The 25082-nt window shown below is 41.1% G+C and overlaps 1 protein-coding gene across 3 annotated transcripts in view; it reads right to left on the bottom strand.

The window, feature by feature from the left end:
• EMILIN2 (elastin microfibril interfacer 2) overlaps nt 1-25082 on the bottom strand; it is a 58867-nt gene that overhangs the window by 16285 nt on the left and 17500 nt on the right. For 2 of the 3 annotated variants that reach the window (XR_006278902.1, XM_038393302.2), the window contains exons 3-6: nt 23226-23401; nt 18080-20002; nt 2508-2831; nt 1682-1720 (exon numbers count right to left, since the gene is read on the bottom strand). Coding sequence is in view for 2 of the 3 variants with exons in the window: in XM_038393302.2 (XP_038249230.1) it covers nt 1682-1720; nt 2508-2831; nt 18080-20002; nt 23226-23401 (2462 nt within the window). In the remaining variant the exon portion in view is untranslated. Of the gene's footprint in view, nt 1-1681; nt 1721-2507; nt 2832-18079; nt 20003-23203; nt 23402-25082 lie in introns of those variants that run through there. The other variant, XM_043508042.1, reaches the window with a different exon arrangement.

Genomic DNA, 25082 nt, shown 5'->3' with positions numbered 1-25082 from the left:
TAAAGCATATTATACCGTTATGTTTCACACAATTTAACCATCAGCCAGTGAAAATACTGTTGTCTATAAAATGCAAATACCAGTACAAAGGAAAAAAACACTGAGAGTTTGATCTTAATACATATGTCTAGACATTTATCATGGCTTTTGTTGACACCAATAATTTTTTCCTTTACTTCTTATCCCTTTCCAGAACCCTAACCTATTGCTTCTTGTTCCTACCCCCACACTTCCCAAATACAAAGCCTCCTCTAAGGCTACATTAACTTTCTAATCTGTTAGTTTTAATCTCAAGATTGTAGCATGAACTCTTACAATTGTCTTCATGTCAATTCCCAGACCAATTTGTCATGCCTTGTCTCTGCAATTTTCTTAGCCCCAGTGAGTCCTAACAAAGTGCCTAAGTCCTAAGAAAGTGCCTTCACAGGCCATAAAATTCTGATGTTTCATTTTTATCTGTTGCTGACATTTCTTCAAACAAGAATTTGATTAAATCATTCTCTGTGAAGAGAGTGTAGGAGGATCCATTTGATCCAGGATAACAATATTCATTGCTTAGATATATAAAGGGCTAAATTAAAAAAAATTTTAAAGGCTGTAGGTTAGTCAGATCACCTAGGAAACTAATATCTGGGCTAATCAAACTAATACATTCATTTATTGAAAGGTTTACATTTTTTGTAATCCAAATGTATTGGTGTATAGTGATGCACAGAAAGTACAACAGTTTAAATAAACTGTTTCATTTATTTGACTAAACACTCCAACATAATGCTTGGAACCCAGACATGCAGCACTGAGAACCTGCAAGTTAAAATGAGTATAAACAAAAGTGAAATTGGTTTCATTAACTTTCATTGTCCAAGAGGAGAGAAATAAATAGAAGTGAATAAAGGGCATAAACAATGAAAAGTAAATTGAATTTTTTAAATACTCTAAAGTATTCTTGGTAAAATAGGTAAGCAATGTGCTTGTTTAAAATAGGATAATTAACTCAACAATAGTGTTGCAAACTGAAGTTTGTGATATTTGATGTTTTTCTTAAAGCTCCAGCTTCTAGACTCATATGATTATGTAAGACTCTCAGTTTTCATTTGAAAAGAAAAATATAAGTTATTAGCCCTGAGGGCTGCAGAAAAAAGTATGAAAGAATTAACCCTTAAAGGCTCAAAAACCAGAAGGCTAATAAAAAGAACCCCCAAATTATTATTTTTTAAAATCTGATTTTTACCATCTCCATGAAACGAGTGTTTGATTTTTTTGGGCTTGACTCATTATTTTTGAACACTTGGGATTGGCAGGACAGTATTAGAGTCCTTTTAAAGTTAAGACTAAATCCTGAAAATGGCCCATAACTTTCAGTTAATTCTCTCAGTAGTGACTTTCCAGTCACTGAAAGAAAAAATTAAAATATAGGTTAAGCGCCACTTTCTCCATTACCGTCTCATACTCCACATGCCATGAGCATCCTCTGTGCCAGAACAGTAGTGCTCGTGTGAATGAAAAGGGGAGAAAGCTATCATCCCTGGTGGTTGTCCCTTCCAGTATAAAGAGATCAGAATTGTGCCTGTGCCCTAAAAGCGTTCACATTCTTGCTCTTCAATTTCATCCTACTAGAATTTTCTATTTATGAAAAAAGTGAATAGTTGTTCAAAGAATTCCTAGGTAACAGCTGGATTACCTTGCGAGTCTGTAGAAGGCGGAGAAGATTTTGGATACCCTACAAAACAAAAGAAGTTTTGTTACACAGTGAATAAGAGTACAACATAGTCTAAATATTACAACAGTTTAGTAATATTTTCTTTTCTTTTTATCAAATAGCAACTCATTTCAACAAGTGCACAGTATCAGATGGCAGAAACTTGTACCACTAAGACTGTTAAAAAACAGTAGCAGCCATAGCAAAGGGGACCATGTTCCTCATTACAGTGCATCAACTCTGTTGTGTGTACTGTGGCAAAACAGGTTATTTTAAGCTACCCTAGTGGTACATAGTTTCACGACTGAGGACTACACAGCAATCGTACTGAGATTATGCTTGGTGCAGCTTTGGCTGGGGAGGCAAAGTTGGCTTGAGGCCTTCTTTCTGTCTCCTCTGGTCCTGTTGCCTGCTGCGGCAAAATAGACATCATGCAAATTAAATTAGCTAAAGGCTGTTCTCACGTAACAGCTCTAACATATGCCAGTTAAGCATCATTTCATATCCTGCAGGGGATTGGCAAAGTGCATCACACTCCAGTTCTGCCACCTTCTATCCTGTAGCCAGTCCCAATATGTCCCCTGCACCCAGGGCAGCTTTAATGTCACTTTGTGTGGAGAGTAACAAACTCACTGCTGGAATCTGACAGCTCAGCTTGTCTTACTGATTGATGAAAGGCCCTGCTAGTCTATAACCTTAGCAGAGCTATGTGTTGTTCTATACTTCAACATAAAATAAGTCCAGAAACACTGGCTTTGGGGTCTATTATAATGAAGTGATCACTTGGATAATATTTCAGTTTACTCACCTGGTGCTCCTGCATATCCTTCAGCTATGGGCATGGTATACTGACCATCTGCGCCTTTAGGCCGTCCACTTCCTGACATTACAACTGTGCCAGGAGGACCAGCCTGTCCAGTCTCCATAATGATCCCAGTTGATCCAGGCAAAAGTGGTAAAGTGGATGAACCTGGTAATGATGGTTGTAGTGGAGTTCTTGGTTGTGATGGCTGAAGAGGGGCTCCTTGTCGTGGTGGCTGTATTACTATTCTCGGCTGTGGTGGCTGCAGCGGTGTTCTCGGCTGTGGTACTCTTGGTTGGTACTGCAGTGGTACTCTTGGTTGATTTTCAGCTAAGTATTTGTAGAGAGAGGAAAGTCAAATATTATCCATCTGAGAAAATTCATAAAACCCATTACATTTATACTTCTGTAAACAAACACTTTTAATTAAACTGCGAGTTTTTGTTTCTTTCCTTTCTGAAGATGGAATAATAAAAAAAAATCAATGTTCTTCTGTTTTAAAAACTTTGACACTGAAGGCAGATCCAGGGTCACAGTTTACTGAAAATTTTTTCATTATTTCGAAGGGTCATTGTAAAAGGACTTTTCCAGTAGGAGAGCCAGTGTACTGTATGATATCAGTGCCAGATAGCGTTGATGTGACAATAGTTGTGTAGCTGTTCTATTTCATATCCCTTTTGATTGCATTTACAACATATTTGTTAAAAATTTAGTCCTAACTGAACCTTAGAAATGTAATGTCTTCCTGAAAGTGAATGTTTATTATTTGCATGGGGAGTTAATTTTTATATAGATTTAAAAGATAGGAAGGGTGCTAAAAAGTTTCTTGGAACAAAAGGACCTTACTCCCAATCCTTGCTCTCTATCAAATACCTGCCTTATTCATTTTAAGCAGTTCCATCTCTATTTGAATTAACCACAGAAGATTACTACTATAATATATACAATTTTATACTTGTCTAAATCCACTGACTTCAGTAAAATTAGGTCTGATTTACACTGGTGTCGGTGAGATCAGAATCTGGCCCATGAATTTCACAGCATGACAATGTACGTTAAGCTTCCATTTCCTTCTCTTTTTAACATTGTTATACAAAAATCATTAACACCTGAAAGGCAAGGACATTCAAAGTTAAGAATAATAATTAATTGCCCCTTAACACTGCTCACTGGGTAACATTTTCAAAAGGTCCTAAATTATTTATGAGCCTAAGACTCACTGCAAGTCATTGAGTTTCATATGCTCCTTGGTCTGTTAGGGTATGGATATGTCTATACTACAATTAAAACCCGCAGCTGGTCCATGACAGCTCACAGGAGCTCAGGCTAAGGAGCCATTTAACTGCAATGTATATGTTTGGGCTTGGGCTGGAGCCAGGGCTCTAGGACCCTGCAAGGTAGGAGAGTTCCAGAGTTCAGACTGCAGCCTAAGCCCAAACGTCTCAACCTCTATTAAAGGCCCTTTAACCTGAACCCCGCGAGTCTGAATCAGCTGGCACAGGCCAGCCCTGTGTGGCTAACTGCAGTATAGACATTTCCCTAGGTGCTTCTGGAAATTTTACCTATTGCGCCTAAATTGAACAGTACATATGACACCTAATATTATGCAATGAAGGTGAAATTCAACCCAGTGCAGAAGTTGGCAGGATGGTATGATGTATACCTGGCTGGTTTTTTTGTATAGGAACATGTGAAGACTGCAGGGCAAAAGTATATCATTCTATTGGCTGGCTACAGTGGTAATTACAATGGATACTGTGTCAGTGAAATGTAAAATTTTGGAGATTCCAGCTGTTTGAATAAATTGGAGATTCCAGCTGTTTGAATCACTCACAAGGCCTTTTACATTGAAGGGAAAAAAAAGTAGTATCTACCACAAATTTGAACTCTGGTGAACATAATGAAGAGGTGTAGGGTAGTAATAATTTTAGTTTATTAATTTATTTGTAGTACTGACTTAGGTCTTGTCTACACTACGGGGGTAAATTGACCTAAATTACGCTACTCCAGCTACATGAATAACGTAGCTGGAATCAACGTAGCTTAGGTAGATTTACTGTGGTGTCTACACCTTGCGGTGTTGACAGACACTCTCCCTTCAATTTACCTTAATCCTCTCATTCTGGTGGACTACTGCAGCCAATCGGAGAGTTCTCCGAGGTCAATTTTGCTGGTCTTCACTAGACCCGCTAAATCAACCCGCCTTTCATTGATCGCAGCAGTGTCGATCCCTGGTAAGTATTAGTGCCTTAGTGTAGGTTATTGTTTGCTATTTGTGGTGATCTTCATTTGAATAGTGAGGGAAGCAAACCTCCATGGTTTAGGCCAGTGTGGAAAATGGGAAGAGTTTGTGACAGTACATGATCAAATCCTAATTACATACTGAGATATGCTGTCTGTAGTCCTGAGTCTCCAACAAATACGCTGGAATTCACAAGTGTTATTTTAGGACTGTTTTGGTAAGAACTTTGCCTTGCAACTGTTACATTTAATTGAAGATGACAGTAATGAGAAATCCTGCATCTTCACTCTTATCCTGGGTGGTTTGTTTCTTATTCTCCATCTCAGAAAAGTAAATTACCCATGGCCTTACACTCTTTTGGAAGGTTTATCTAAAAAATTCCATGTGCTCATAGTACCTGCATCATGTGATAGCTCCCAATGAAAAAAAACTCACTGGCCCTTCCTGGTTGAGTTTTGTAGACTGATACTAAGTTCTAGAACTGTAATGAGAGGGGAAAGTTAAAGAACCAGGCACCACAAAGTTTTGCTGAAAGTTACCTAGGTAATTCTATCCACAGGATACAGGATTAAAGAATGGAATATACACTTTTTACTGATTCATATAATATTTTTTTTGCTTTCATCATGATATTAAAATACTGTAAAGTTATACTTTGAAGACTTGTATAAGGGCAAAGGTGAACTGCAAGTGTTTAATTTATTCCTAACTGAATAATACCTGTGTTTGATTTTTAATCTAATGAGGCAGTCACTAATCTCAGTAACATGGATTTAAATCTGAAGTCCAGGGAGATCAGTAGAGTTGCTTCAGATTTGCACTGATATCATTGACAACACAAACTGGCTCAGGAGTTTTATTTCTTGCCTGCATAGGTTTTTCACTTCTTTACCTTCTCTCATCAGTTTAGGCCTCCAACCAGGGACACACAGAATGAATTTGCATGTCTGACTATTCCCCCCCCCCCCCCAACACAACCCAAGCTCTTACAATTTAAACCAAAAGCCTTAATACCTTTGTAACAATGTTTGGCCTGGTTCTGTGTGTTTAGTGTGGATATCTATACATTTGAAAATACCCAGGTATACCAACCCCATTTTGGAAAAAACTCATAGGCCAAGCATCCAATGTGCGTGTTAGCTGAGAAGCATCACTTTTATGGTTCTGGCAGTTTTCAAATGCCTTTTTGGCCTTTTGTACTGAATTGCATAACATCATGACATTGCGCTTTAAAATCACTAGACAAAGACAATAACAAAGACAGCATATTTTTGGACTGAACGTGTATTACCAAACCAAAGAGCGAAGGCAAAATTCCCTGGTGTAACTCCACTGAAGTTATGGTGCAAAATTAGGGATGAATTTTGCCAAATCAGCTTGTATTGTGTTGAGTAGCTCATAAAAGAGAAGTATTCCCCATTGTCTACAAAGCAATTGGAAAGGCAAGCAGCAGAGCTTAGACCATTATTATACTTCAAATTAAAGTCTCCTCAGGGGCACCCTCTTCACCAGCAGTATTCACACTACTTTCTTTAGTATCACCCGCCTGGTCATTCTCAGCTTGCTGATCTCAGATGCCTGTCTAAATTAAGCTGAGGCGAAAACCCCCCATCCAAAGCTTAAAATGCCAATTCTTTTTTTCCCTTGCTTTTAAACTCCACTGAGAAAAAATACCTGTCACCCCCGTGCCCAATGTATGTGAAACTCAAGTTGCACTTTGTCATGGTTCTGCTCTTTCTAGCAATGTCATGACAGGCAGATCAGTTCCATTTCCCTAATGATACATTGAGCAGACAAGAACAATGACAGGATGAAATAAACTAGATAACTAAGTAGTCAGTGATTCCACTGACAAGAATCAAGAAGAGCTATGACTTCCAAACTCCTGTTGCTGATAAGGGATTTGACAGTTGTCAAGTTACAAAAGGCTGCCTGGTGTATGTGGCAGAGGATATACTGAAGTTTGTGCCAGAATTCATATTACCAGTGTTACAGAAAAGTTTTTATCACACATCCCTAGCTGTAGTAATTTAGGTATATACAAGGTTTCATCAAGAATAACTATAGCAGACTGCTCTTAGCAATTCTTATGTTTGAAACCCCTCTTCATAGATAATTACAAAAAGAAATACAAGTTGATTGAAATAATTGTAATCAAAGCAAACTAAAATCCTGAAGCCATTTTTGGCAGCAGACCACATTTTTTCTGGCTTCAGCAATGAATGGCAAAAATGTATTGACAAGTTACAGCTAAAGAAGAGATGATTTTAGAGCCAGTTTTAGTGCAGTATCATTTCAGTAACATGCTTCTCTAAATGCTAAAGTGGCACAGAGGGTTACAGAGGGCCTATCTGCACATTTTAAGGGATTATCTAGTCTACTTATTCATAATGAGCCAAAGCTTGCAGTCTTGCTCAGTCCTAACAGGCCAACTTCATCTGAAGTTCTAAATGACTTAAAGATTTGCACCCATGGTTTATGTACGCTACACACAATAACTTATTACCCTGCAACATTAGTTTAGACTGAGTCATTTAAATGTTCTTGGCTTAAAAAGGCCTGAATATAAAATTTCAAGCCAAAGCAGCCATATTCCTGGCTTCAGACTAATTTGCCTTTTCTCAGTTGAGTTGTCTAATTGGAGTATGTAATTTGACAAGAATTCTAAAACAAAACCTTATAGGGTATCATTGGGTTACCACGTTCAAACAACTGTAGAAAGAGAGATGTGTTACTATTCTAGTCTCCCAAACCAAAATGACATCATTTAAAGGATACAATATGTTGGCAAATAGTACTTAAATCTAGGTGTGAATTTAATACTGATCTATAAGCCAGAACTGAAAAATCACTTGTTCAAAATAGTAAAGGCACCATAGAAGATATTGGAATAAGACTCATCAAAAAGTTAAATCTTAGTGGAATGATGCACATAGATAAAGACGCAACTTGTTCCAAAAACAGTATTAATCGTCAAAGGGAAAAAATACAAGATGTAACTGCCTAATGGAGCAAGGTTCCCTAACCATTTCCAATGGAGTCCCTCTGTTGCCAAAAGCTTTTTGGAGCTGCAAACATCAAGACTTACTCAGACTGCTTTGCTGGATAGCATTATTTTATTCTGAATCACTCTGGGATGTAAATATTTGCTTTATGAACCTCTTTGAGGCCAAGATATTTGAGGTTAGACGCTACATTTTTAAATGCTTGTATGTTCAGTCTCTAATGGCTGGGTCACTTCTCAAGGGTCGCTGTAGGTACAGTTTATGGAGACCATATAAAGTGCTATGAAACTGAATTATACTATGGAAATATGGGTGGTTTAAGCTTATTTCATGCTTTAAAATACTGCAGTAGATTTAAACAAACATAATCCATGAAGCTGTTGAGAGATCTGCTTTACACTGTGTGTGTGTGTGTGTGTGTGTGTGTGTGTGTGTCCCCGCTGCAAGGAAAAAATCTTGATCCCTTCTGCATAGCAGGTGCAGTTTCAATATGCATAAGATGGGGCTATAGTCAGGATTGTGTGCAGCAGAAGTGAAGTGGAGGAGGAGCAGGGGGGGCTGAATCAGAAGATCTAGTTGTGGGACTGAAGTAGCCACTATAGAGTGGTTCTTGGGCTGTTCCACTGCCTGGGAAGGAAGATTCCTCCTTCTCCTCTCCTGTCTGTTTCATACTCAGCCCAGCTTCTTGTATTTTGGGCCAAATCCTTGTGCCCAGCTCAGGTATTATATGTTTTATATAATCAGACAACTCAGGAATCACTGACTTTGAAGATCCCAGTTCACATCCAATGTAAAATCCACCCGCACAGTCCATCTACCAATACCGCAATAAGATTTCTGTGAAACTCAGTGTAAGTGAACTACAATGAACTACAATCAACTCCCTCTCAGGAGTATAATAAAGATGCATACTCTAGTTAGATGCTTTGAACAAATTGTTCAAATGACAAGAAAAAAGCAAGAGATATTAATAGCGGTGAGGGATGGCGGTTTTTCTGTATGCAGCAGAATTATAAAAGGTTTTGGGGGGCAAAGGTATTGAACACAAACAATCTTGACCCCACTATTCTGGCCACACATATTATTGATATTAAATCACACTGGTGGAAATTAGAAAGATTTGGTTGATAACTGAAGTAATGACAACTTGAGTCACCAGAAGATGACCAAATGGTGTCAGTGTGTGATTCCTCCCTCAGGTGGCTTCTAATAAGATGATCACATTTAGACTGAAGAACAGAAGGGGGTTTATTTCAGGACATATGTGGCATGAGTGTTGTGAAAGAGTTAAAAGAACTCTCATTTCTGTGGCTTTGTAGCAGGCTGCTCTGGCCTGGCCTTGACTCGCTGTTTGGCGAGATAAGCAACTATCATGAAAAGGGCCTGGAGTTAGCAAAATTTTGTGTAAGCTTGTTATCGCAAGTGAAAGTTAGGTTTAAATGCAATAATAATGGGCTTTTACTCATTGGCTGAAGAACTCTGTGCATGAGGGCAATGGAACCTACTGATTCGTGGAGGGGTTCGGGCACGAGGGCTGCATGCATCACCTACTCATATATATATATGATGTGTAGACAATGCATAGGGTCCCCCTCTGACTAGCAGGGGGGCACCACGCTCGAGCGTAATAAACTTTGCAAAGACTGACCAGTGGTAACTCGTTTATGTGCCCCAGCTTAGACTCAAAATGTGTGTGACCTATTGGGTATAATTCGTAACAGTTTTTGTGCGTGACCTATCAGGTGTAATTCACAACAGTTTTGGCACCCCAGATGGGACGCTAGGCTCACCCTAATAAGCGAGGCTGCACTCCTCCTCTCGGATAGCTGCAGCCGGCACAAGGTGAGTTCACCTTTGAGAACTCCGAGGAGGGGGGGGGAGGTTGTCACTTAGGCAATAAGGTGGCACATTTGATGCTCTTTGGTAGCCCATTCCATTACGGGCTCTGGACAGAGTACAGGCAGGGGAACCCCTTTGGTAGAAATTCTTGAGAACTGGAAACATATTTCTGGTACCCATGGGTTAGGTAAAAGACAAATGGTACATTTGTGTAAAAAAGAGTGGCCGGCATTAACAACTCAAACACCATTTGAGTGGCCACCGAATGGATCCTTTGCCGGGGACAAATTAACGGCCCTAAGGAAAAAATTAGAGGATGAAGTTCCAGCTCAGATGGATTACTGGTATGAGTGGGACGACTGGGCTTATGCGCATGCGAAGGGACGTCCCCTCACTTCCTCTTTTTCTTATCTGTCTCAGGGGTCTTCCGCCCCATCCCCATACTGTGCTATGCTGTCCGCCTCTGCCCCTCCTCCGGCTTACCCTTGCCTTTCTGACGTACGTCTTTCACCCCCTTGTTCGTCACCCCCCAACTCGTTTGAACCTACTATCAACCCGCCGCCAGTCCTTCAAGCTCCTCTTGTTCAACAACCCCTTGTTACCCATACTGCAGACAGTGCTGAGCAGATAGTCTTTCTTTTTGTGCATCATCCGTTTGGGCCAGGGGACCTAGTGATTTGGCAGCAACAGATGCCCCGCCTGCGCGACGACCCCGAAAAGGTATTGCAGACTATTTGGTCCGTGTTCACGGCCTTTAACCCCTCGTGGGGAGATGTTCAGGTAATTTTGGACACACTCTTCACGCCGGATGAAAAATACTCTATTTTAGATGCTAACAGGCGTTGGGCGGGGGAGGATGGTACTCGAATGCTCTGGCCGTCGACTGACCCCACTTGGAATTTGAATATTCCTGATCACATGGGTCATTTACAAGCTAGCAGACATGGCCTTTTAGAGGCCATACGTAAAGCCGGAAGTAAGACTGCTAATTGGTCTAAGATCCGTGAGTGTCAGCAGGAGCCTACGGAACATGCCTCTGCCTTTTTGGCTTGCTTGTCTAAACAAGTTCATATGTATTGGGGTGGGGTTAACCCTGAGGCGGAAAAAGCCCGTCCTATGATGGTATCCTTTTATGTCGATCAAGCAACATCAGATATAAAAAAGTACTTTTCTAAGCATTTTCCTGACTGGCCGGGTAAATCCCTACAAGAGATAGTCCAGTTGGCCACCTTTGTGTTTAAGGGCAGGGACGAGGAAAAGGCTAAGGAAAAGCGTAAACAAAAAAAGGAAGTAGTAAGTATGTTGGCAGCTGCGTTGCAGGTCCCCTTTGGGAATGAGAATTGGCGGGAGCGTGGCAGAGCGAGAGGAAGGGGGCGGGAGCGGATAGAGCAGAGAGGAGGTTGGGAAAACACAAGATCTGGCAATTGCAACTATTGTAAACAACCAGGACACTGGAAAAGGAATGTCCCCTCCGTCCGAAAGGGGCCCCTTGGCAGGGGCAAGCACAAAATGACCCTTCCTGTTTTCCTCAGACTCCTCAATGGTATCCCCCTAACAACCCTTCGAACCAGGTTGACCCCCAGTGACTGGAAGCAGAAATTTTAGGAACTTTGGGGGAGTTGGAGTGGGACTTGGGGCTGCAGTCACAAATTTATTTAAAAGTGAGAGAGCAGCTCGTGCCTTTTTTAGTAGATACTGGGGCCACCCTTTCCACTTTGACTTTTGTTCCGGGCTCTTTGTCAGGTGCCAGGGTTTGGGTGCAGGGTATAAAGGGCCATCCGTGCCCGGCCCCCTTATCCTGCCCTGTTCCTATCAAGCTCAATCCGTTAAAATTGTCTCACAAATTTCTTGTAATGCCAGAGGGCCCAGCTAACCTTCTTGGGCGGGACATATTGGGTAAGTTAGGGGCACACATACATTGCACCCCTGAGGGGCTCTGTATGTCTGTCCTGGATTCGACAGTCACCTCTCTTATGGCAGCGGTTACTTCTACTTTTATGGTGCCTCCTGAATTGGCCAGTGTACCCCCTACTTTGTGGAGTTCGGATCCCACAGATGTGGGTCTTTTGAAATCGGTTACACCAGTAAGTTTAGAAACACGAGGCGGATTGCCCCCGTCAGTGAAACGATATCCCTTGGCAAGGGAGGCCGAGAAGGTATTTCACTTCTAATCAACAGTTATTTAGAAAAAGGGGTTTTAGTTCCTTGTAATTCACCCTGTAATACGCCCATCCTCCCAATACGGAAACCTAGACCCGGGCCGGATAGGCGCCCACTTTACCGATTTGTTCAGGATTTACGCGCTATAAACAGTTATGTCATAGCCCCCCATCCAGTGGTTCCAGACCCTAGTACTATTTTAACATTGATTCCTCAGTCGGCTACCTGTTTTACTGTTGTTGATTTGTGCGCAGCATTTTTTAGTATCCCTTTACACCCTGATTCTCAGTATTTGTTTTGCCTTCACTTGGAAGGGTCAACAGTTAACTTGGACATGTCTTCCCCAGGGGTTCTTGGGATCCCCCACCATTTTTTCTCGGATTCTCATTGAGGAGCTAAAGGATATTACTTTGCCTAGTTCTTCTGTTTTAATTCAATATGTGGATGATTTGTTAATTGCTGCCTCTGACCGCGATGCTTGTTTAACTGATTCTGTTGTTTTGCTTACTGCATTAGCTGATAAAGGTCATCGTGCATCTCCATCCAAGCTGCAGCTATGCCAGAGTCAGGTAACTTATTTGGGTTTCATCATTAGGCCGGGGGAGCGATTACTCTCCCCTGACAGGGTGCGGGCAATCCAGGATTACCCGCGTCCGACTACAAAGAGACAGTTACGAGCTTTCCTGGGGGCGGCTGGGTTCTGTCGTCCATGGATTGTAGCTTTTGGGGAACTAGTGAAACCATTAGTTCAAGCCACTACCATGTCAACTTGTGACCCTATCTCCTGGACTTCTGAAATGGAATGTGCTTTCATGTCTGTCAAGGAAGCTCTCGCCTCTGCACCGGCTTTGGGATTCCCGGACTATGGTAAGCCGTTCTCTCTTTTTACTCATGAGAGGAGGGGAGTAGCAAGTGGCATCCTTCTACAGTACTTAGGGGATCGCCCACGCCCTGTAGCCTCTTATTCGGTGCAGCTGGACCCTGTTATTCAAGGCTCTATCTCCTGTGTGCGATCTATTGCTGCCGCCACCGTTATGCTTGAACAAACACGACCTATTGTTTTGGGACACCCTCTGACTGTTTGGGTTCCTCATGAGATTGAAGTTTTGCTAAAACAGCATTCTACTCAGGCTCTGTCTCCACAGCGAGCTCACAAGTATGAACTGATCTTGTTAGCTGCTGATAATATTACTTTACGTCGCTGCAACATTCTTAATCCGGCCACGATGCTACCCCTTCCAGAGGACGGAACCCCACATCGTGTGCATGGATGTCGTCACGCAGGATGGTAAGCCCCGTCCGGATCTGGTGGACACCCCTTTAACTGAACCCGATTTATTGCTTTTTACTGATGGATCCTTGTACTATTTAAAAGGTTATCAGGTGTCAGGATATTCGGTTACTTCCCATACAGATGTTATCGAGGCTGCCCCCCTACCCCCTTCTTTTAGCACTCAGAATGCAGAGTTATATGCGCTTACCAGGGCTTGTTTATTGTCAGCAGGGAAAGCAGCTACTATTTATACGGACTCCAAGTATGCTTTCGGTGTCTGTCATGCTACGGGCCAGCTCTGGAAGCATAGAGGGTTTTTAACTTCCTCGGGTTCGAAAATCTCCAACGGCCCGCTAATTTCTGCCCTCTTAGAGGCCATTCAAGCCCCACGCCGGGTAGCGGTGGTCCATTGTTATGCACATAGACAACCTGACAATTTTGTGTCAAGGGGAAATGCATTAGCTGATTCAGCCGCAAAGGCCGCAGCTTTACAACCTCTGGGGGTCTCTACCTCCCTCCCCTTGGAAGTATCCTTTCCACCAGCTGATTGGTCGCTATTGTATGCTGATATATCCTCGTCAGAGCTGCAGGATTGGAAGCGTTGGGAAGGATCAGAGGGCCCCGATAGGGTTTGGCAGATTGGAAATAAACCTATCCTCCCCCGGCCTTACTTGCTTGCAGCAGCTCATTACTTTCACTCTTTGGGCCATACTGGGATCCAGGGCATGGGGACAGCCATATTGAAGCATTGGGCCGCACCCCATGTGTACTCCACCGTTAAACGAGTTCTCAATTCTTGCTCTACTTCTCTGGCCTTTTCTGCCCAGGCCCGATTCGATGTTGCCCTTAGGGGAGGGAGACCATGGGCGACCTTTCCGTTCCAGCGCCGGCAAATGGATTATGCCGAAATGCCCAAATGCTTGAGGTTTCGCCACCTCCTCGTCATCATGGACCAACTTTCTGGATGGCCTGAAGCGGTGCCAACCAGAAAGGCAGACGCCAGATCTGTAGTCAAGTTTTTGATGAAAAACATTGTACCTAGGTTTGGGGTCCCTGAAGTGATTGATTCAGATCGAGGCTCACATTTTACTGCAAAAATCTTAGAAGAGTTGTACCGGTGTTTGGGGATTACACGACAGTTACACACTCCATACCACCCTCAGTCCGCTGGACAGGTCGAGCACATGAATCGCACTTTGAAGACAACAGTTGCAAAATTTTGCAGAGAAACTAAACTTAAGTGGCCAGATGTCTTACCTATAGTCCTATGGCACATACGGCGAACCTTACGGATGCCCCTGGGTCTATCTCCATTTGAGGTATTGTTTGGGAGACCAGCATTAGTTCCAGGAACTTATGTTCCGGCCCATGCTAGCCTTTTGGATGGAGATGAAACTTTGACCAAATATGTTGCTAGGCTACAGGAGGAGTTGGCTTGTAATCAATCCGAGGCATAGCTGTTTCAAACTGCGCCTCTGGGATTGCAGGTCCATTCCTTTAAACCCGGGGACTGGGTAATGGTAAAAAAGATCCCTCGGGCAGATCCTTTGGAACCCCGGTGGGAGGGGCCCTATCAGGTATTGTTATGTACTTATTCTGCTTTGAAAGTTGCAGGTAAAGGCTTCTGGATTCACCATAGCTACGCTAAACTGGCCACGAGACCCCCATCCGGCCCTGATACTGACTGATGAACTGCCTCATTAATGAACACTACTACCAACCCTTGGACCGAACTCTCCAGCTATTGGGACCTTCATAGCCCACCAGGACTTTGTGTTCCTGTCTATTGGACTCCTATTGGGAGTATTGGTTTTTGTGTGGTATTGGGGAGGATGTCGTTATTGGTATGGTTTGCCTGGAGGTTCCTCCCCCTATTCCCAAGTTCAGTACAAGGATGGGCGGGTAATAGTTTCTTGAATCTGACTCGCGTTATTACCCGGAGTGTGAATCAAACACAGTGTTGGATATGTATCCATACCCCCACATATATTGGTCAGGGGGTCCCGCTAGTAAGGGTACCTATCCCTTTTAATAAAACGCGTTTGCCCATGTTATGGGCCAATACCACTTTCAATGGGACTAGTGCTATTCAAACATGGTCTATCGACATGGTGACCCAGGGCAATTACGTGGTATGTGTAAAGCGCAGGAAAGGAATGAAAAACAGGAATTTTGTAGGAATTTTTATGGGGTGTAACCACACTACCCCAATTGGCGCTGGGGCAGCACACCTTTCAAATTACTCAGGGGCCCCTTGGCCGGTCCCTGAAGGATCAGGCTGGTTCTAGTTGTGCAATCACACAGCTTATAAAATTCTCCCAGCAGATTGGGTTGGTACGTGTACTATGGGGGCTACTGTAGCCGTGGTCACAGTACACCAAAATTTACCCCGAAAAAGAATTCACAATTTAGTATGGAGAAAACGACAAGAGGTTCCACAGCACCCCCTCGTTAACCGCCCTACGGGGTTTCATTCCTTCACACGATGGTTCTTACCGTGGTTGGGAGTTAGTGAATTAGAAAAGGCCATAGTTAACATATCGGCTGCCCTAGAATTGATGGCAAATGCCACAGCTGATGCTCTCTCTGCCCTTCAAATAGAAGTCACTCAGCTATCACAAACTGCCCTGCAAAACCGCCTAGCCCTGGATTACCTACTTGCAAATCAGGGCGGGGTCTGTGCTTTGGTAAATTCAAACTGTTGTGTGTTTGTAAATCAACATGGCCGACTCAAAACAGACATTCACATTTTACAACAGCAGGCAACAATATTCCATCATGTTAGTCTTGACAACACTAGCACTGGGTTCCAAGAAGTTTGGAACCGGCTTACATCGTGGGTGCCAGATCTGGGTGTGTGGGGACGACGTATCTTGTATCTGATCTGTTTGGGCGTCATTGTATTTGTATTATTTTTTGTATGTATACAGTGTTGTAGTATATGTTGTCGACGGATTTCTTCTGCTCTAATATAATTAACTGACGTACAAAAGAAAAGGAGGGACTGTTGTGAAAGAGTTAAAAGAACTCTCATTTCTGTGGCTTTGTAGCAGGCTGCTCTGGCCTGGCCTTGACTCGCTGTTTGGCGAGATAAGCAACTATCATGAAAAGGGCCTGGAGTTAGCAAAATTTTGTGTAAGCTTGTTATCGCAAGTGAAAGTTAGGTTTAAATGCAATAATAATGGGCTTTTACTCATTGGCTGAAGAACTCTGTGCATGAGGGCAATGGAACCTACTGAGGGGTTCGGGCACGAGGGCTGCATGCATCACCTACTCATATATATGATGTGTAGACAATGCATAGGGTCCCCCTCTGACTAGCAGGGGGCACCACGCTCGAGCGTAATAAACTTTGCAAAGACTGACCAGTGGTAACTCGTTTATGTGCCTCAGCCTAGACTCGAAATGTGTGTGACCTATTGGGTATAATTTGTAACGGTTTTTGTGTGTGACCCATCAGGTGTAATTCACAACAATGAGTAACCGCATAGTGTTCAGGAACTGTATGAATAGAGATCCCAGTTTTGGCTCTGTATATTTCCGTGATAGGAACTGTCTTAAGAAAGGCTATTAAAATAGAGAGGGATCTCGTGGAGTGAGTTAATACTCCAAGACAAGGTTGAAGTTTGAGAGACCAATAGCAGTAGGAAAAGCAGCCAGATATCCATCATTAGAGAGTCTATGCTTGGAAATTGGAGATCTTTTAGTTCTGTCCACAATGGAGAATAACAATCTGGGAGATTTTCTAAAGGGCCTAGTCCTGCCCAGGTAAAAGGCTAATGCTCTCCTGAAACTGAGTGTCTATAATGCCTCATTTCTTTTATCCCAGTGTGGCATAGGATAGAAAACTGGAAGAAGGTAAGTTGGTTCACACAGAAGTTCAAGGATACCTTTGGTAAGAATTTGGGATGTGATCGCAAAGTGACCTTATCCTTAAAAAAAGGTGAGGAGAGGGGGATATGCCATCAGAGCCCCTCTCTCTCCAACTCTTATTTGTTATCAAAATACACATTTGTTGCTGTTTAAACAATTAAACATTGTCATTTTAAAAAAGAAACAGGTTTATTTCCATGCCAATGTGCCTTATCTAGCATTCACTAGCCTCCCTTCTTTACTTGATTATCCTATACTTACATGAAAATAACTTCAAAGTAAAAGACTAAAGCTAATGCAAAGAAAAGTTCAACAATTACATTTTAAATCTTAATATCAGTGAATAATTAAATTGTGCTTTCCTTGATTTAAAGTTATAGCATAATCAATCCATTTTAATATCAAATTTATCAGTTATGTATAAAGCATAAAAATAAAATGCTATGTGTTTCGCAACAAATTGAAGAGTGCAAATTTCACAATACAGTCAACTTTTGAATCATGGTAACAAAGACAGGAACTCAATGTTCTTCAGTAAACTCAGCTTCTTCGTAAAACTATACACCATCACAGTCTTAGTCCAGATCTTCAGCTGGTGTAAAATGGCACAGCTCCATATAAATCAATGGACCAGTGCTGAATTACACGACCTGAGAATCTCATTTGTTTAAAAAGAAACCTTAGAGTGATATTTAGGAGTAGTCAAAATAGAGATGTCATAATTATTTCAAGTCAAAATTCATCTGGCTTTGATTTTTCCTAATTTGTCTTTCATGTCCCCTCATCCCACCCCCCCCAAAAAAAAAAAAAAAAAAAAAAGGAGGGAGGTGAATACAATAAAACAAATTGAAGCAATTTTCACTGATGTTCAATGCCTAAAACACTCATTTGAAATTCACCACTCGGGAGAAAAAAAAGTACCAAAACATTTGTTTTGTTGCTGCTGTTTTGCTTTTAATCTAAAAATAAGAGGTAACATTTCTAACACATTCATTGTATTTTTTGAAAATGTGTACAAAGAGCTTTATATGTAGTTTTGGAAAATAGAACCAAAATTACTATCTTTCTAAAACAAAACAAATGTTTAAATGTAATGTTTTTTGCTCCCCCTTGTTAAGATGAACTGAGTTAGCTCAGCTCCACTCTAAAATTTTTCAGGTGAGAAAGCTAGTGAAGGTTAACTTACGTGCCCCAGACTGAATTTTCATCAGCTCCTGAAGGTCAGTGGTGATTTTGGAGACCTGCTTGTGGAACTGTTGGACAGAATTTTTGAGGCCAGAAATGTCTTTGGAATGAGATGTCATGGTTCCATTCATCTGATTGATGCAGTTCCATAAGCTAGTGACATGCTTGTTCAGACCTTCTTTTATTTGCTGCAGGCTACCCGAGATGGAGTCCATTTTGCTGCAGACCTTTTCAACATGGGACAGTCTGCTATCCACATATCCCTCCTGGATACCATCGGTGTTCTCTTTACATTTCCTGAGGTCATTAAAGATTTGTTCCTTTAGCTGTTCCATCCTCTCCTTCACCTCATTACAGCAATTATCATTTGGGTGAGAGGTTTGATTCACAACTGTTCTTCGTATTTCATCTATTTTTCTGAATACACCTCGCTGGATCTTTTCACATGTAGAATTGACACCCAGAAGTTGCTCCTTGCAGCTGCTCAAGCCAACCTGAAAATTTTTCACATCTTTATCGATGATGTTTAGACCATACCGAAGTCTACGCAGATCCTTCTGGATGTTCTGTTGGTTGCTCTTGGTAAAGTTAAATTTCTCATTAAGGGAACCATTTAAAGACTTCAGAAGAGCAGAGTTGTCTTCTACTTTCAAAAGCAAGTATTCATATTTGTTGCTACCATTTTCTATGCTTTTCTGAAGGTCTTCCATATCTAGGGATGCAGATTGGCATTTCTGCCAGCAAAGGCGTTCAATGGCTTGTAGTTTGTTCCTCAGGAGATTCATCTCAGTTGTAAGCTGCTCATTTCCAGATCCTGAGTCACTGTGCAAGACTGATCCTGAACTAATTGATAGTCCATCTGAGGCTGTGGCGTTGGCAATTTCTAAAATAGTGCCACCCAGCCTGTCTTCCAGTGCCTGTAGTTTTTGCTCAAGTAAATCTCTGACTTCATCTACTTCAGCAGCTATAGCACCTCGGAGAGTTTCCTCAATGTAAAAACAATGTTCTTCAGCATTTCTCTCTGTAATATTAATTCTAGCGTCTAGCTCCTCCCATCTTGGGCCAAAGATGTCTTCTAGATTTGGCGTGGACATGCGAATGATTTCATTATCTATTCTGGCATTTAAGATTCTGTGTGCTTCCACAACTCTGTCAACTTTCTCATCCAAATTCTTTATCTGTTGACCAAAGTCATCACTGTGGCTGGTCTTGCAGCAACCTGACTGGTTTGAAGGAGCCTGGATCTGAGTTCGGAGCTTGTTTATTTCTTTCCTCAGGCCATTTTCTTTTTCTTCTACAAGTTGTATTATTTCTGAACAGCTGGTTTCATGGTCATCACATTGTTGCTGGATATCCATTAGTTTGTATTCACATGAGTTTTTCAGATCTGCCATTTTCTTCTCTAATCCTTCCAGCATTTCCTGTCTCAGGGCCTCAATTTTAGAATCTAGATATTCCTGATATAAATTACCACTCGGTATTGTTATTGTAGGTCCTCGTACTGCTTCCTGCAGTTGTTTTAATTGCCCTTCATAGCTTTTCACTTTCCCATTCAGTTCTTCCAGCTTGTCACTTTTTGTCTTCAAGGTATTTTTGACCTCAGCTAGTTCAGACTTTATGTCTTCCATTCCAAAATCAGTAAAAGGCTCTTTCTGGTCTTTATTGCCAAGGATTCCAGGCAGATGAATACTGTCTGTTTCACCACCCAGGACACTATCAGGCCCTGGGTGATCATGAAGGTTGTTCAGCCATGAGACCAACATTTTACTGGCATCTTCTTGGACGGTAAGTTTCAGGTTTTCATTCACACCTGCTAAGGAGGATTGAAGATCAAGCACTGTCCGCGTAAGTCTAAACAATTCATCCTCAAGGAATTGAATTTTCTTCCCAGGTGATTCCCAGGGCATTTCTGTTGGTTCTGAGTCTGTTTTAAAGACATAATGGAAACAAAATTTGGATGCAAGTATGTCTAAACAACAGTTTAGAACACCTGGAGATCAATTTTAATTTCTTTAGGTCAAGTTAAAAGCATATTAATGCTTTATAAATATTGTATAGCTTGGTGTCATCTTTTCTATTCTCAGTCCTTGTTGTCGGTGGTTTATAATGCAGTCATTATCAGTTCATTCCAAGCTAAAGGACTGAAATCTTTAGTGTTTTGGCTGCATCCTGCACTAGAGATCAGAGATCCTTACGCTTGTCCCTTCTTTGTAGACCCATGATATCTAGCCGCTAGTATACACATTAAGTAGCTATATTTGCCTAGAGTTTACATGAATGATTATTTTAGAGCCATTATATCTCTCTCTCATAATAATTAATACTGGTCACATTATAAGCAGAAAACAACTCTGCCTTTTTCTGCTCCTGAATTATATGTGAATAGGCATTAATTTCAGTGGGACCGCTCATTTACTTAGTTATGGTTTGTTCTTAAATATCTTGCTGAACCAAGGTCTAAGCACATTTATATGATGGAGTAATATAAATTCCAAGGTTATAACCTTTGTTTTAAAAATTCCAAGTTATTTAATATACATTTTAAAAGTCCACAAGAAATGGTGTGTTTTCTACAAGCAAAAACTAGAAAAGGGAAAAGGAAATTCTCACGCACAAAGAAAATTATTAGATCATAACACTGAATTTATTTTCTTTTGTCAAACAAAGGTAAAAATTTAGTCTTATAGTTGAAACTCAGTTATTAACTAATAATTGCACTTCAATTGCAAGGTAATACATGATCAAGATATAGTGGGCAACCTTATATAACCTAATGCACAATGAACTCATATAAATTGAATTTTCAGCCTGATCATTAATTTTTGGATTTAGTCATTCAAGTCAGGTCTTTGATGTAATTTTTGTATACGTAAATACAATATATACATACAGATTTGTGTGTGTGTGTGTGTGTATTATATATATGAATATAGACATACAAACTGTATATATAGTGTAATAGAGACAAGGTGGATGAGGTAATATCTTTTATTGGATCAATTTCTGTTGGTGAAAGAAACAAGCTTTTAAGATACACAGAGCTCTTGCTCAGGTATGCGAAAGGTACTCAGTGTCATAGCTAAATACAAGGTGGAACAGATTGTTTAGCACAAGTTAATAGATATTCTAAGGGACCATTCAAGTTGAAGTAGTCCACTAACACCTCTGCAGTCATAGGATAAAAAGGGGAGGGGCGTTAGGATTATGAATTCTTGTAATAAGCCATAAATTTATTGTCTTTAGCAAAACCATGATTTTTAGGACTGGTCTACGTTACAGATTTCAGTAGACGTAAGCTGCCTTGCCTCGACTAACTGAGGAAGTGTCTTCCCTTAAATTTGGCTCTTGCAGAGCGATATGGTGTTTGTTTTGTGTATGAAAAATGATAAGACAGAAACACCGTATCATCCGAGGGTGAAGACTTTTCACAAAACCATTACTCCATGTCTGAGTGTGTTCTCACCTACTAAGGAAACCTGCATAAGCACCTTCGAAAGATAAGCCTGAGAGCTTACATTCATAAGTTTAAAAAAAAATTAGTCTCTAAGGTGCCACAAGTACTCCTAACAAAAAATTTGTTTGTTAGTCTCTAAGGTGCCACAAGTAGTCCTAATTTTTTTTTTTGCTGATACAGACTAACACGGCTACTGACACTGCATTGACTTAATTACATCGACCATGACTAGGGTGACCAGAAAGCAAATGTGAAAAATCGGGATGGGGGGGGTAATAGAAGACGATATAAGAAAGACCCAAAAATCGGCTGAACTGTCCTTATAAAATTGGGACATTTGGTCATCTTAACCATGACTCTTTGCCACTTGGGGAGGAGATGTTAATAAATCAACACAGAGAGGCACTTATGTCGGCAAGAGCCAAATTTAAGGGAAGACATTTCCACAGCTGGGTCGGCGCAAGGCAGCCTACATCAACCTAAATCCGTATCGTAGACCAGGCCTAAAAATCATGGTTTTGATAAAGACAATGAATTTATGGCTTATTACAAGAATCTGCAACCTACTAACTCCTCCCTCACCCTTTTTTGTCCTCTGACTGCAAAAGGTGTTAATGGGCCACTTCAACTTGAATGGTCCCTTAGAATATCTGTTAACTCCTTATTCTAAACAATCTGTTCCACCTTGTATTTAGTGGCGACACTGAGTACCTTTTCTAGACCTGAGGAAGAGCTCTGTGTAGCTCAAAAGCTTGTCTCTTTCACCAGCAGAAGTTGGTTCAATAAAAGATATTACCTCAACTACTTTGTCTCTCTAATATCCTGGGACCAACATGGCTATAGGCATAACTGGTGTGCTAGTTATTTGAAATACTTGCCAGCATCTGTTGTCCTTTTTCACAAATCTATACTATTCTGTTGAAAATAGATTTATTTACTACTTTAAATCATAGCAATCTGTTCACTTCCAACCCAGTGTATGTAAAAAATGCTAAGGGAATTCTGAGTGTTGTACATGGTATTAATTTCTGATAAATGTTGTAATAAATTCCTCCAGCAGAAGCCTTCTGTTTCATTGTCTTCTACTTAACTGAGACTAAAATCACAATCTTGTAGTAACTGAACTTAATTTACCCTTGCAGTGTCTTACGAAAACATCATTTACTCTTACAGGTTTCATCTCAACAATTGAGGTTTACTATTTATCTGCCCTGTAGGATTAATTATGTTTGGACTGCCCTTTTACAAGTAAAATGCTATGCAAGTATTATACATTATTAGTATATAATTTAAAATGATCATGTATTACTATTATTGCTTTTGGTTCTATAGCAGTGCTAATCAAACTCGTCTTCCCTGCAACATTCTGGGGGGAAAAGAAAAAAAAAAAACACTAAAAACCTTTAAACTGTGTCACAAATAAGTTTACCACAAGGAATTTCCTGAACTATTACTGACCAGCATGGGTTTATGACCAGCCTTCTAACCCAATCATTCATCACCCCCAGGAAACACCCTGAATCAATGTTGTTATAGCTTTGCTATTTCCCCCCAGCCCCCTCTATATGACATCTTGAATGTTGTTTTTGAACATTCAGTAGCCGTGTAACAGAAGCCACTTTTCTTTTGGTTCAAACGACAAAATACAAAACTAGACATGATCATGCATACCAAGAGTCAAACAAAAAGTTACCCAAGACTTTCTTCACACCAGTTCGTGGTGGTGGAGTGGGAAAAAGAATGGTTCTTGGTTGTTCTGCTGGACCTTCTCTGCAATCTTCTCCTTTATAACCAGGACAACATCTCCACTCCAGTTCTGTTACTGTCTTATAAGCAATTGTATATCGAGGTCTGAAACTCATACGGTAGCTGCCCAAAATAGAAAGAGAGTATTTAAAAGTAATCTATAATCTTTCAGCCATTTATATCAGACCTAGATTCAAAAAGACAGTAATCAAGGATGACTAATTAAATTAATACCACCTACCAAGATTTATTTTTTCCTCGTAGATGGAACATAATACTCTAGTTATACATACACATGAACACCTACCCACCGTTGGTAAGAGTTAAACATGATGTATAAATCGCCTGTATAAATCGGGTTTTCGCACTATGAACTGACTGATGTACAGGAGAATGGGAAGTTACTAAGAGTGTTGGCGACTACCAGCGTTAATACTGCACTACTGATTCAACAGCTTTCCTTCCCACTGAATGCTTTTTCTTACATCCTTAAACAGAGTAGCTGCTGAATCAGAACCAACCTGAATCTCATAATAAAACTTTTGCTGCCTATTTTGTCTTATTAAAAATACTATTTTTCTGCATTAAGTTGACTTAAATTATTTTCCAGCATCAGCATTTGTGATGTAGTGATCATAGGTGCCGACTCTGTGGGTGCTCTGGGGTGCCACAGCAGCTCCCCGCCCCCCCAGCTCACCTCCACCTCCTCCCGAGTGGGCCGATGCATCCTGTTTCTCCCCCTCCCTCCCAGCGCTTGTGCCAAGAAACAGCTGTTTCGCATGGTAAAGCTTGGGGGGGGGGGGGGAGGAAGGGGAATGTGGCATGCTTGGGGAAAAGGCGGGGCCAGGGTGGTGATTTGGGGAGGGATCCAATGGGGCAGGGAGGGGGCGGAGTCGGGGCAGGGCCAAGGGGGCGCGAGCCAACAAAAGTTAGCGCCTGTGATAGTGACCATTGTCAGAATTAGGAAAGAGGTTCCATTCACTGGGAATAGCTTAAGAAAAAAAAAAGTTTGGAGGTGGGCATAGAATATATGAAGGACATAGTCAGAAGAAAGGCTTGGAATGATCGGGGGGGGGAAAAGGAGATTAGAGTAGAGAAGTAGGAAGGAGTTAAATTGTAGAGGATCTTGAAGACAAACCTAAGTAAGTGTGCACAGGCAGGGTGCCAGAAGAGACTGATTTCTGTTCTCAAAGTGGCTGAAGTTTGAAAGCTGCAACTTGGCCTAGAAAGATTATTCATTCAGAAGCACTGCTGGGCTTTGTTTAGTAATTAGTTTTATTGGGCCATCTTATGAGCATTTGAAAATCACATACTGAGCGTGTACAGTAGAGTTTTTTCCCCTAAGTTCACTAAATGTACACTTAAGAAAAGCTGTGGGATGTGTATGTCAGTTACCTGAAATAAGAAGCCCTTCATCTCCCTCAGTGCTCCAAAATCAGCCCTGGTAATTTTCACACAATGTGGCTAGATTCTGGTGCCTTTGGTGGTAATGTCCAGGTGTTGTTTAGCAAAATAGTTCAAGATTATGGAATTACCATGTTCTGTGAACATTACTTTGCAAGACAGCAGAGCTTTGAAACCCTAGAGAATGACAGGTTTCAGAGTAGCAGCCATGTTAGTATGTATCCGCAAAAAGAACAGGAGTACTTGTGGCACCTTAGAGACTAACAGGAAAACACCTTATTTTTATTGTTTTTAATTAACCCCTTTCCCACCAGCTCTTTTCTTTTTAGAAAAACCCAGAAAAAATTTAATTAAATGCAAAAAACTATATATAAAAATTTTAAGTTTCCATGGTTAAGCA

The sequence above is a fragment of the Dermochelys coriacea genome, chromosome 2 (assembly GCF_009764565.3).
Source record: "Dermochelys coriacea isolate rDerCor1 chromosome 2, rDerCor1.pri.v4, whole genome shotgun sequence".
Lineage (NCBI taxonomy): Eukaryota > Metazoa > Chordata > Testudines > Dermochelyidae > Dermochelys > Dermochelys coriacea.
The sequence above is the reverse complement of the archived record's forward strand: the minus strand, read 5'-3'. Positions and strand labels throughout refer to the sequence as shown.